General features: G+C 37.6%; 1 protein-coding gene across 3 annotated transcripts in view; it reads left to right on the top strand.

Annotated features, from left to right (window-relative positions):
• Positions 1-13,365, top strand: part of ZNF106 (zinc finger protein 106) — a 42,883-nt gene that overhangs the window by 6,262 nt on the left and 23,256 nt on the right. For 2 of the 3 annotated variants that reach the window (XM_037393468.1, XM_037393466.1), the window contains exons 2-5: positions 2,000-2,085; positions 3,056-3,117; positions 8,519-8,716; positions 10,938-13,028. In XM_037393468.1, coding sequence (XP_037249365.1) covers positions 2,032-2,085; positions 3,056-3,117; positions 8,519-8,716; positions 10,938-13,028 — 2,405 coding nt within the window. In that variant the 5' untranslated portion in view covers positions 2,000-2,031. Of the gene's footprint in view, positions 1-1,999; positions 2,086-3,055; positions 3,118-8,132; positions 8,383-8,518; positions 8,717-10,937; positions 13,029-13,365 lie in introns of those variants that run through there. The other variant, XM_037393469.1, reaches the window with a different exon arrangement.

Raw genomic sequence — 13,365 nt, 5'->3', positions numbered from 1 at the left:
ATGTGGAGCGAGCACAGAATATTTTAATGCAAAAGGAAGTATCTGAAATTGGTGCAAGGATTAGCACCCTTGCTTTTCAGGAGCAACCTCATATTAATCACATTAAAATAGCTCCTATATTGGGTAGTCATCCAAACCCTTATCACTTGCGTATAATCATAAATAATTCTCTTAGATCTGATGCAGCTGCACTGATCTGTGTATAAACAATATGTTGGTCATGTGCTCCCTTACTCATCTAATAACTTACTGGAAAATCATGAGACTGAAATACCTCAGTTTGTCTCTACTCAATATATTAACTTGAACCGCTGTCTCGGTTGAAATACGTTTAAACCCAAGTTATACTCTTTATATGTGGTTTCAAAATAATTTGTTCCAGAAGTTGCTATTTCTGTGTGCCGACCTTCCATGAAGGCAGGTAGGTGCTTTTGCATGTACATCACTGATACCATATGAATTCATATGCATGCTCTGTATGACCTAGGCTGGTACAAAGTTCTGAATGATCTTGTACCTTTGTTGGGGGCGATTTGTCAAAATAAATAGCTGTTACTAACGATTCGAGTACATCAGGTGCCTGTTTGATGAAGCTAGAGAATGCATATTTAAACACTTATCAGGTATTTCAGTAAGATCAAGAATGGCACCCTAGGAGTGTTGGTAAGGTAACATAAGAAGGTGACTGAATCTCCTATTGTGTTTTAAGTGTGTTTGTTTTGGTATGATGATAGGGATATTTTTATTTTTTTTTTTTTAGGGAAGAAACTGCTTTCTCGGTTGCTTAAAGGTGAAAGGGCTATTGCAACTCTCAGTTCCTTCCCCTTGATACTGGTGGATAGCTAGACAGAAACTAGAGTGTATGTTAATGAACATGGAGGAAAAGAGTTGTTTGTCAGAGAACTACATTTTGGAATTAGAGTCAGTGTGGGTTTACTTGCTTATTTTTAGTTGTTTACGGTTGGACAGTACCACTGAATGTCAGAGCTTCTTTAGGTAATCTGGATTTGGTAAAAATCCAGTTCTTGCCCTTTGCTCACAGCTTCAAGTCAGTATCAGACTCAGAGGGTTTGATGCCCCTGATACAGAAGGTTGATGATAAATAATTAGAATTAACTTTGTAGGGTAGGTTGTGGAGATGAGCTGTGAAGAAAGCTCTTGTAGGTTGTTTGATGATATCAGCTAAGTTAGCTCTGAAGTTGGCTAATGGCAAAGCTTGGAAAGATTTGTGGTTTTGTTTGGGGATATAAAAGGTCCTAGTAGTAAAAAGATACATTTCTTTCCACTTGAGGGTGAGGAACTGCCTCTGCCAATCAGTAAAAAATTACTACAATGCACAATTATTCTGTATTTTAGTGTCTTTTAAGAAAAAAAGGGCAAAGATTGTACTTTATTACTTCTGCAGACATGTCTATCCTTGTATTATAACCTAGACTGTTATGTACCTCTCTGATTTAATTGTTCTCCTTATGAATTAAATATTGTGACAAAAATACATATAGCATTTAACTTGACGTGCTGGCTTTCATTGCATGTATGCATAGCCTTAATTTCATTTTCCTAGGAACTTAAATATCTTACTTTTGCTGCCCTGTGTACCAAAATGAAGATCTGAGTTTACAGTGCTTGATTTCCCCATTTCCTTATCTCCCTCTCATCTTGGTAGTTGAAAAGTGTTTTGTTAATATGATTTCAGTAGCAAGAGGATTCCTACAGAGCTGTATTTGCTTGTAGAAGGAAGTCTTGGAGAACAAAGAACAAAATGAAAGAAAGGGAAAGCTACTTTTTATTATAGCTGTTTTAGATGACTGTTCAAAACTACTTTTTTTTTTTTTTTTTTTGGAGAATATTGACTATGCACAAGAGGTGAGTATTCTTTTAAAGAAACTCAACACAGGTGTTTTCATGAATAGTAACTTATTTTTACTTTCCTTACTGAAACAGGTTAATGAAAAAAATCCTAAATATTGGTTCTTTTTTAAATTATGTTTATTTGCAGGTGTGGGATAAGATCTCTCCAGAGTAATAAGCATGGTTCAAGAACGAAAATGCATATTATGTCATATTGTGTACAACTCAAAAAAGGTAAATAATTCATGCTTACATCTATTGGTAGATACCAATATGAAAAGTGTGTAAGAAATGCTTTCGTTTTAAAATTGTGTGAAGTGTGGAGGATTTCTCCCTCTACCAGGAATACATTGAACTAGGTCTATCACAAATCAAGTAATATATTTGCATGTGCTTTAGAGTATCTTTCTTGAAATGAGCTGTGCAGTATACTTGATTCTGAACATTAAAAATGTTGAGGTCTTGTGAGTTTTTTATATTGTTGTATAAAGATACGAAAGTGAAAAGCACTGACTCATTTGGCTATAAATTGTGTATCATAGTATTCTTAACATATCGCATTTTCTTAAATTCCGTTTGGGAGCTCTGTTTCTGTATGGAAGGAAAACATGGAATGTTTCTCTTCCAGCTGTTGTCTTTCAATAGCAACTATTTATAACAGCACTGCACTTCATGGATCAAGGTTGCTGTAAACAAGTTGTAGGTGTTATATACATCACAGTTTCTGAAGTGCATCTAGCAGAGTAAAATAGGATGTGATGATGATGAAATTACAGCGATGTCATAATACAAACACAGACTGCTCAGGTTGCACAGGAAAACTGTTTTAAGTAGTGTGATTCTGGAGAGTGGTATCAATGAGACTTTTAATAAAAATGATCAACAGTAATTTGTCAAAAATCAGTCTAATACACTTTGCCACATGCACTCCTATTTGTCTTTCTCTTGGAATTCCGCACCCCTTCTGTTGAATTTTGGTGACTCCTGCGCATCCTTCCTCAGGAAAGGTAACATTATATAACTTCCTGGGAGTGTGACTGTGCTTTCACAGTCATAGAAATGGAAATGGCAACTGCTACAGCCCTACAGGAGTAGAGTACACCTTCCTGCAAGGCAGGAGAGCTCTCAAAAGTGAGCTTTTCAACTGTGATACACCATTTTGTTCAGTTCTGACCAATTTTACTGTTTTTCCCCCATGTTGAAGGAGATGGAAGAACACATGAGAAGCATGCTTCACCACAGAGAACTTGAAAACCTGAAGGGAAGGTACGAGAACAATCTTGCATCCTTCCTCTCTGCATTTTGTCTGTCACTCTCTGGAAGAAATCATGTCCTGTTTTCCCATACAAGCTGAGTTGCACAATTTATTTTTATGTATCGCTTAATTGCATGCCTTGTGATAAAGCTGTGAATTAACATGTTCTCTTAATGTCAACCACTCAGGAGGCAAAGAATGATGTGGAAGAAAGCTCTCTTGTATTTCTTGGACTGCAGTGAAATAAAGAACATGTTTTTTAGGTCTTGGCAGTTTCATGCTTGGTTTTTGGAAGGGCTGGAATACTACATTTGGCGGAGTTACTGGTGGTTTCATTTCTAAAAAGTTTTCAGTGATATAGAAGCAATTGTTCATCTTTTAAACCACTGTGAAAAGACTGATATTTTGTATGTAAAGACTGCATCTGCTTGAGTGACTGCCTTGTCCTGTGCCACCCTGGTCCCGCTGTTTGGTTAAGGGACCTAACCATGTGGATGGTGTTTTCCTTCTGGTTTCCTTGGTTTAATTTGCAACCTTTGGAAAACAGGAGGAGGGAGTTAAGGGGTATTTAAGTATCATCCTGATAATATGAAATCAGGTTGTAACCAGAGTGCACTTTTAAAAATGCTTTCAGATGTGTGGATTTTGAGGTACCTGGCAAGATCAGATAGTCTGCACTTAAATATTCGATCTACAGACTAATTTTTAATCTTCTTGCAGCACAAACTTTATGTGGAAATGGCAAATATTTTAATGCCTTTTAAAGGACTAAGAAGTGATCCTCTTAAAACTCTTAAGAGGTGTGGGAGATCCATTTTGTCAGGACATCTATCTTGTATCCAGGGAAGAAAAACTGTAGACCATTTGTGTTCACACGCTAGCTTTTTGTTCACATAGCTTTTATGCTATTTTCTGTAAGGTGAAAGCAAGCAGCTGTTAGGGCTGCTCCAGGCCCCTTTTTAAAAAAGTTAACTGTTAAAGAAAGGCTAAATGAAATTAAGGCTCTGATCTATACCATGATAGATACTAATGGCCACGTACCATGTGGTTAAGTTGTGCTGAAACTGTTCTGTTTTACTACGTTTCAAAACTAGAGGAAGTTAGAAACTTACTTCTCTTCAGTAACTCTATATGCAAAGTATGTGAGTAGCTGCAGAAAAGTGTCCGCATTTGGAGTACAAGATTGTATTACGTACCTGCCACAGATGAATACCCTTAATTGAGCCAGCTGTATAGTATTTTATACTACTATTGTGTATAATCACTAAGTATTGCTGTAGTTTGTCTAAATCAGCACTTTAAAATGTTTCTAGGTTAAGACTTCCAGAAAATGCATAGCGTATGTGTATGTCCACTTACATCTGCTAACATTTCAAATTCTGTGTAAAATAATATAACCCTTATGGCAGGACAGTAAGTAAAAAGATACTGCTTACCTTGAAGTGCATATTAACTGTCTGTTAACAACCTCTGTTGTCTAATTTCTGCTTCCATTTAATATTTGATTAATTTGTCTGCGGCTTCACAGCAGGTTAGTAAACTGGGGAAAAAAACTTCCACCTTTAGAATCTTTATCACCAACCTGTTTTAAGGCGGGGGTTTGTGGACTATCAAAATGTTAAAATATATCAGAAAGAAAAATAATCACTCTTGAAATGAAATTTGTTTTAGTGGGATTCAGAAAACCTTCAAGTTATCCAGATCAGCAAAGTTGTTCTTGTGTCACACTGAGAAAACATATGAAAGCGGCTTTTTGGAAGCTATTTCTTTTTTTCAGTAAAAATTGCTTTGTAGTAAAGATGGAGGACATAAAAGTGATACCTTCTTCATGTTCCCCACCCTTTTCTTTTTTTTTTTTTCTCCCCCCTGTCCTGCCATTGCCATCCCTTGCTCAGCCCTACATTTCTTGGGTTCTTTTTCTGAATTCAGCTACTTACTTAAAAAGAAAAGAAAAACAAAACACAAACAAAACTCCCAGATAATTTTGTTTTCTCTGCCCTGTACAACGGTATCTTGGGAGCTAGGAACGTTCTGAAATTATGAGTGGGATCAAGCACATCATGCTACTTGGTATCTGTCCTGTTGAGTGTGAAAAGGATGTTCTGTTACTGAACAGCTGGGAGGGGGTGCTCAGAAACTGGAATGTCCTCTGCACTAAAACCTGCCTTGGGGCTTCTGGTCAGCTAACTTGTAGTACATTTGTGTTCTGGACTTTCTTTGGATGGTGATTCTGAGGTCTTCTTAAAATTTCACACATTTTGGCATCTTATTTCTGGCCTTCTAAGTTAATGTTTATTTTTGTTAGTTTATGACTTTTGAAGGTCACAGTAATTTCAAGTTTACGTATGTGTCTGCAGTGACTTTTAAGTGATCTGACAGTTCTTGGGTTTCCACTTCCATAAGACTGAAATTAAATTAAATTTGTTTCATCATCATTTCATTTTCTGTTACAAAGGTAACTGTCTTCATTACTTTTAGAAGAATGCATGGAAGATGTTTGTTCTCAAAATGAATGATGAACTTCATTTTTCACTGTGCAGAAGCAGCCTTGTTCTCTTCCCCTGTGCCTCTCCTTCTTCCTCTCATTTAAGATGAGTAGAAGTCTTTTCAGAGCCTTGCAGCCTTGTAAAGCAAATGGTACTCTCAAGTGGAAAATGTGAAGCACAAGCAACAGCCTTGTGAGTGTGGTTGAATTGTGTAACAGAGGATAATACTGTTAAAATGTGTAGTATCAGCATCTTATTACCTTCAAGTTTAGCATCATCACTTTTTAGATTTTCTGTAGGGAAGAGGTAAAGGAAATGCATACATTGGTTCACAGTTTCCTCCTTTTAAAGTTAATTTAGTAATCTCAAGAGCTAGAATAATTTTCTGAAACATTGTAAGACTCTTCTCTTCTTGAAGTCTTATTCCATGTGATACATAGGGAGAATTGGTTGTCAAGTACCGAGCTTTAGTGGTTTTGTTTTGCTTTTTGGTTTGTTTTTTGTTTTTAAATTGAAATGAAATAATAATCTTGTATGAGGCATATTGAGTCTGCCATCTGAAGCGCACACACACATCCAGTAAATAAAGCTCTTGAATGTGTTCATACTGAGAATACTTTTGTTATGTTTATTTCAAACTGCTTTTGGCCTTCTTGTTGAGCAACTGTGATTTGAGTTCCTGTGTGATAGGGAAATGCATAGACATGATCAGTGTGTGTCATGGGGTGTGCTCAGTTCTGGCTGATACTAATGGGGATAGGTGAAGGAAAGAACTGAAGGAGATCTAAATTCCCTGAAGTGCAACTAGCTGAACCACTAACCAATTCATGTTAAATTAAAGCAGTTTTTCTTATAGAAAAAAATAGTGGTTTTATTCGTCGGATTCATAGAGATTAAGAACAGGACAGAGAAGTCTTTTCTTTCCAGATGGTCAGTTAGTCCAAGAGCGACAGCTTTGTAATTAGGAACTTGCAAGTTATAAGTGATAGAAAGAAGTTCTTTGTCCTTAGGCTAGCTGCTAACTCACTGGCTTTCTCCAAAGTAAGTAAAACCTTGCATTTATTCAGTTAGTCTATAAATGAGGATGATGGTTTTATGAAAGAATTGAAACATGAGTCATAGGGAGGATTTGGATTGATTTCTAAAACCTAATTAGTACCACTGTTTCTCATTGAAGTTTCCTTATGTTTGAAGTGGAATGTTATGTAAAAAGAACACCTTTTTCAGCAAGAAACCAGCTTTCTATTTGCAGTTTGCCTTGTGTGATGTCCTAAGTAAAAAACAAGTCTTATTAGCAATGCATAGATGTGGCATTTATGAACATGGAGAGGATTCTTCCAGTGGCATTAGTAACATTTACTGATTGTATTTGCTTATCTTTATTGGGTTAACTTGCATATTTATTAGTGAGTGTGAAGTGCAAAATGAAGTACACCCTCTGGAAAATACAAACTAAATTGTAGGCTTCTGACTTTAGTAAAAATTTATCCAAATACTTAATCTGGAATTAGTTAGGCTGCAACATACAAAATAAATGTAAAAAAATAATTTCTAATAATTAGTCTATTTAAAATAAAATCCACTCTAACTGTGCCTGAATGACAGCATTGGTTAAATAGCTCAACTATGTTAGCAGGAAACCCACAAATTTCCAGGATAAATAAGACGTAGCTGCTGACATGCCATTAACAACTCCAATAAGGATGTTTGCTCAATATCTTGAGTGAAGGTGCATCTTTAGATTATTTTTTTTCTTATTTTATTTTTAACTTTGCTCAAAAAAAAGACTTCAGATTTCTTTTTTTTTTTTTGTATGGATCTGATTTTTTGACCCCCAGTCATGAACTGTGTGTTGGTATTATAATGCAACTGTTACAAGACTTTGGTCTCAAGTGTGCCATAGGGATATGCAGATCTGCTTTTATGAATTAAACAGAATTGAAGAAAGCATTGTGGAGGCAGGCAGTGGGTCCTAAGTTAGTCCTGCTGAGTTATTTGCAGTGGACTATGCTCTCATTAATTTTTTTCTGACTTTTTTTTAACTGGTGCACATACTTTCCTTGTTTAGGTTTATTATTAACAACATATTTCCTTAATAGTGGAGTATTGAAAGGTTTTGTCCGGAGAAAGAAATCAGGTATTTTTAGAAATCTGAATTTCTTGGGGAGGGGGGAGGTAAAAAAATGTTGTAACCTTAATCCAGTATTCACAGAAACATGAGTAAAGCCATTTGTCTGACACAGCTGTCAACTTCCTCCAGCTGAAATAATTTCTGTATTTTTTAAGATCAAGTCCTCTAAAGTAGAAAGCAGACCTCATGCACACTTGAACCAAATAAAGTACAGTGAACTGAAGACACCCTTCCATCACTCGCTGTGCTGTGGAGTCTTTGCATTCCAGGCAGCAGTCTCAACTGTCCCAGTTTAGATTATGTTGTATCAGGATTGGCTGTATGCATGTACTGCGTCCTCCCTCTTCTAAATTTCACTGGGGGAAGGCTCAAGGCAAGGATTAAATGTAGAAGCTGTCACCAGGCTTCCCCAGTGCAGCTGGCACCATGGATGGGCTTCAGAGCAGCTCCCGCTAGCTCTGTAAGCCTTCCACTCTGCCTCCGTGCTCACTATGTTTCCTCTGATAAGATTTTGAGTACAACAATTCAAGAAGAATTCCTTCTCTCAGTTAACACAGCTTTATTACCAAGTCGTTTACCTCTTGATTGTTGGAAAAAAAATCTTCAAAACTGACCATCAAGAAACTAGACCTTGAAAGAAAAAACCCCAGAGAATTCAAGTAAGTTAAATATACTGAGCAAAACTAGTTGCCTTGAACTTGGGCACATTCAGAGGAAACAAAGTAAGACCAGAGATACGTGCCGTGCCATGCCTGTTGGCAGAACTGAAAGTCCACCCTCTGCCTCTCTTCCTAGGGACAGTAACCATGAATGCCAGGTGTGCAGGGTGACCCTGGTGGGTTTGTCAGCATATGCCAAGCACATCTCCAGCCAGCTGCACAAAGACAATGTTGATGCCCATGACAGGAAAGAGGAAGAGAAAGAAGAGGCAGAAGAAGAATACCTTGACAAAGAACTGATTCAACTAATCAAGCAAAGGAAGGAACGGAACCGGTGAGTCTTCCTTTCTCCTATTAGGTCATAGAATTGCTTTTAACACAGTTGGGGTATGCTTGTAAGGTGTAGGTGCTCACGAAATGTACAATGCCTGTAGCCAGCGTATATGTTATGAGAACAATCCAAGTGATCTGTGTGGATATTGTTTCAACATGTAAATGTGGTTCTGCTGAATGTGCCTGTTCTGTTGATCTGCTACTAGTAAGGAAGCACAGCTATTCTCCATTATGGATAAAAACAGTCCCCAGTGTGGAATCGTGTATTTTGAGAGCCCTAATATTTTTATTTTAATATTTGATACCCATTTAACTGAAAGGCTTAATAAACATGACACTAGTGCTAATACTCTTTGGGGTGAGGTGTGTCTATAGGAACTGGCCTTTTAGAAACTGTTGCTGAAAAGGTTATGTTATAAAACCCTAATCTGTCTATTTTTAAAATTAATCGGATTTCTCTGTCAGTGTCACACTGAAATCCCGTAATCCTTGAATGAAATTTCTTACCTGTTTTATCTTGCTGCTTACCATTAGCTAAACATAATTCTGGTGGCTCACTATGAAATAGAAGGCTGCAGAGAGTAATAAGTATTGCCTTTTATCTTCTGTGTAACTCTGCAAGTGTGCATTGCAAATATGTTCCAGTTGGGAATATATTGTTTGAATAGATTTATGGCATGGGGGTGGTATTAAAGGGGCATACGATTTTTGAAAGAAGCTCTTGCTTGTTGTGGCTAGAAATCTCAAATAGTGTCTCCCAGTGCACAAATCTGTGGTTGTTACTTGGTTTTGACAGTGTTCTGTCATACTAGGGTGTCCCTGTACTGCAGGATGGTAATGTTTTCATATTGGTTAACGTAGGTAGCAACAATGTCACTTTTCCTGTTTTATAGTAAAGGAGTAATGCTGTCAGTACAGTGGTATTCTGAGGCAACTGAGATCTTAGAAAGTGTGTCTCTGCTGGATGCTGGTTTGGAGTGGGGGGGAAAGAAAGTATGTGGATTAAGTTACTAATACGGCAGGGTTGGTTTTTTTTCTTTTACAGCAATAGTCAACTAGATCATAATCTAGTTGAGGCAGCTCCTAGAATTTACAGTATCACTTAGGCATTGTTTCTTTGAATCTTTGTTTTAGAGCTCAACTTTATCTTATGCAGTACGCCATTTACTATTAGAGAGTAATTATTTGCATCTTTTAGCAAAATTGGAATGTGTTGAAAACTTAGAGTGGTACAATAGGAATTTTTAGTTCACTCAAATCAATTGTTTTTGAGCAGTAGTGTGAAAGTTTCCTGTCTTGTGTATCTAGGAATCTGGAACGAATGTATTCCTGTGATGCCAGAAAGAAGCGTTTCTCTAATCAGGTTTTGGAAAAAACTTTTATTAAATGTGGAATAAATACTTGGAACATTTAGACTGCTGACCCTAGGAATAGCTGTTGGTGTTAAGGTAGCATTTATCTTTAAATGTGCATTTAGTAATTTACCACATGCTCGTGATAAGTTGTCAAGCACAAGTACTATCCAAAGGGCAGTACATAGCGCTTCTGGGAGGCTCATACGGACTCAGCGTTGCAGGCTGTGGACTGTTCCAGTCTGTTGGTTAAAATAAGAAGAAATATTTTTGTATCTGAGGTACAATTTCTGTGGATGTTTTACATCTGTGTTTTAACTGAAGCTTTATAAACTGGGTCATGATCTCAGTTGTTTTCTCCACTAAGTAACTGCTTCTCTCAGCCAAACTTTCCTTCTATTTTGTATCAATTTGCTCTAGATATGCTATCTAACACCAATGGAATAGTCTTCAGAAAAAAATTATCTTACTACTAATTAATTTTTCATCTATCAAGATTACTTAAATAACAAAGATTATACAACAGATAGGAGCTCTCTTTTTGTTTGTTTCTTAATATTCCATTCTATTTACTAGTTATTGGACTAGTATCTTCTGAGTTAAACAGAAATATTTAGTCTATTGAACTGTCCCTACACCAAACCAGTTGTTCTTGTAAGAGCAATTTTGAAATACCATATTAAAGTGAAGGTACTACATTAGTTTTGAATACAGAAGCCTGAATAGTAAAGCAGCTAAATAAACTACCTCTGTCTCTTTTTATTAAAAAAAAAGTTTTCTTCCCAGTGCAAATAAAACGCATGAGACTTGTGTGCTGTTGGATTTGTGTGGAAAGGCATCAGTATTTAGGTTTTCTCAATTGTTTTGTAGGCAAGCTGAATCAAGCTGTGCAAATCAAGAATTAGAATGTGATGATAGGAGATCACAGAGAAGGCGAGAAGAAAGAGCTACTTACAAAGAAAGAGAAGCTTATGACCAGTCATTGTGGCATCATCATAATGCATCACAAAGGGACTGGAAATGGGAAAAGGATGATTATATTAACCCTAGACAAGGCAAATTTTCACACTCTCAGAGGAACCTTAATATAAACAGACATTCACTTGGCCCAAGGGGACACTCTGGATGGCACCAGAATGTTTCAGGAAGCTCTTCAAATTGGCGTAACTATGGGAATTCTGGAAATGTTTGGCATCCAAGTGGGCGGAGAGGAGGAACGTCAAATTGGCATCACGGTGCCAGGGAGAGAAATTCTACTTGGCACTCAGAAGGAACAGGTCATTTTTCTAGCTGGAATTCAAAGAGTTATGGAGGAAACTGGAAATCTAGTCCTCATGGTGCAAATGGCTGGAATTTTGGAAGCTCAGGAGGTACATATTTGGTAGATCCTATTAAATATAATAAGGAAAGATATGCATGGCAGCAGCAGGAGAAAGATATTGATGTTCTGCCATATAGAGATCGAAAAAATAAGAGTGACTTGCTTGATTTTACTAGTGATAAACTTCCTTCTGAGGGGGCATTGGATTTTGGTATGTTGAAGCAACCAGAAGGCAAAACTTCAAGAGTCAGTGGGAAAAGTGGCAGTCCTTCCAGAGATAAAATGTATCGCTGGACTCCTTACCGGTCCCAGAAAGCTGCAGAGCAGCAACCATGGTCTGAAGATAATGTTTCTAAAACTCCAGATAAAATGGATTCTGTATTTATGCCTCTTACTGATTCAGCAATGAAGGGAGAAGCTTGTGAAGCCAATGTTAGTCTTTCAAGACTTAAACAAGAAGCATCTTCCCCTTCTAATGTAACCTCAGATCATCTTGATTCTTGCAAAGTAATGAAAGACTGTTCCAGTGGTGAAAAGCCTGACAGAGATGATGGCAGGAGTAGTAGGATGCCATCACTGAAGTCTCCTCTTCTGAATATCACAGATATAAAGTTATCTTCCCCAAAGCAAGACACAAACAGTCTTTTAAAAAATGTCAAGCTCGTGTTATCCTCAGCTAGTGAAGAGCGGAATCATTTGAATGCACTGAACTTGGAAACAAACAGTGTCTCCTCTTATTCGTTGAACCGGCATCGTGCGTGTGCTGGTAACTTACAAGACAACACAGATGTGCTTGGTAGCAATCCAGAGCCTGTTAATAACTTCAGTGAAGCAGAACAAAACCCCAAAGATGTTCAGTCCAACCATTCCTTGCAAAATACTCCCTTAAGCTCTTGCAAGCATACAAGTAACCAGAATAGTGAAGAAACTGGGAAAGCATCACCAAAGAACGAGTTCAGACTAGATTCATTAGAAGATGTGAGCGATGACGATTTGACCGTACGTGAGAAGTCAGAAGCAAGAGTTGAAAAGTTGTGTTCTTCTGTTAGTTCTTGTTTACCCTGTGACACTCCAGAAGGTAAACCTGCCACCTCTGAAAAGGAAGGTGATGAAAAGCCAGCTGCTTCAAGTGTTGTTTCTGCCAATCTAAAAGATTCTGCAATTCAGATGGGATCCACAGTTTCTCCGTTGAGTGGTCAGGACCATTTGCACGTGCGTTTGAAAACTGCCTCACAGGATGGAGAAGGGGACGAAGAGCATGTCAAGTCACATGATCACTTTGAAATGGAAGGTTTTGAAAATCCTTCAGATCATGAGTTGCAAAAAGGAGGAAGCCAGTCATTAGGCCTCCTTCTTCCTGATTTAAGCAAACTTGGCCTCCCTGCCTCCCTGCAAAGAGACTTGACACGACATATTAGTCTGAAGAGCAAAGCTGGGACACATCTTCCAGAGCCCAATCTCAATAATGCACGGCGTATTCGGAATGTGAGCGGCCATCGGAGAAGTGAGACAGAGAAGGAGTCAGGGCTAAAACCCACCCTTAGGCAGATTCTTAGTGCTTCCCGGAGAAATGTAAACTGGGATCAAGTCATCCAGCAGGTAACAAAGAAGAAACAGGAACTTGGCAAAGGTTTACCAAGGTTGGTAGCTTTCAGATCTAATGTGCTCTGTGTGCGTGTTGAGGGGAGTGGGTGGTTTTTCTCCAAATCCAAAAAGAATTCCAGAATCCTAAAACTAAGACTTCAGAATGAAGCTTGCTATACCACGATCTTTTGCGTATACAAATAACTTTAGAGGTTTTGTGATTGATTGCTACTATGGATGTCTATCCATAAATAATAGCAGTCTGCTGCTCAGAAAAGGTTCTGATCATTTCATAATAGTTGCTTAATATTTGAATATGGAGACTAGCAATATATTTGCTTTTCAAGTTCTAGTAAGTGGAAGAATGTAAAAATTCAATCACAATCTGAACAG

Source organism: Falco rusticolus, chromosome 7, assembly GCF_015220075.1.
Source record: "Falco rusticolus isolate bFalRus1 chromosome 7, bFalRus1.pri, whole genome shotgun sequence".
NCBI classification, from domain to species: domain Eukaryota; kingdom Metazoa; phylum Chordata; class Aves; order Falconiformes; family Falconidae; genus Falco; species Falco rusticolus.
Note: the sequence above shows the minus strand (reverse complement) of the source record. Positions and strands in the feature narration are given on the sequence as shown.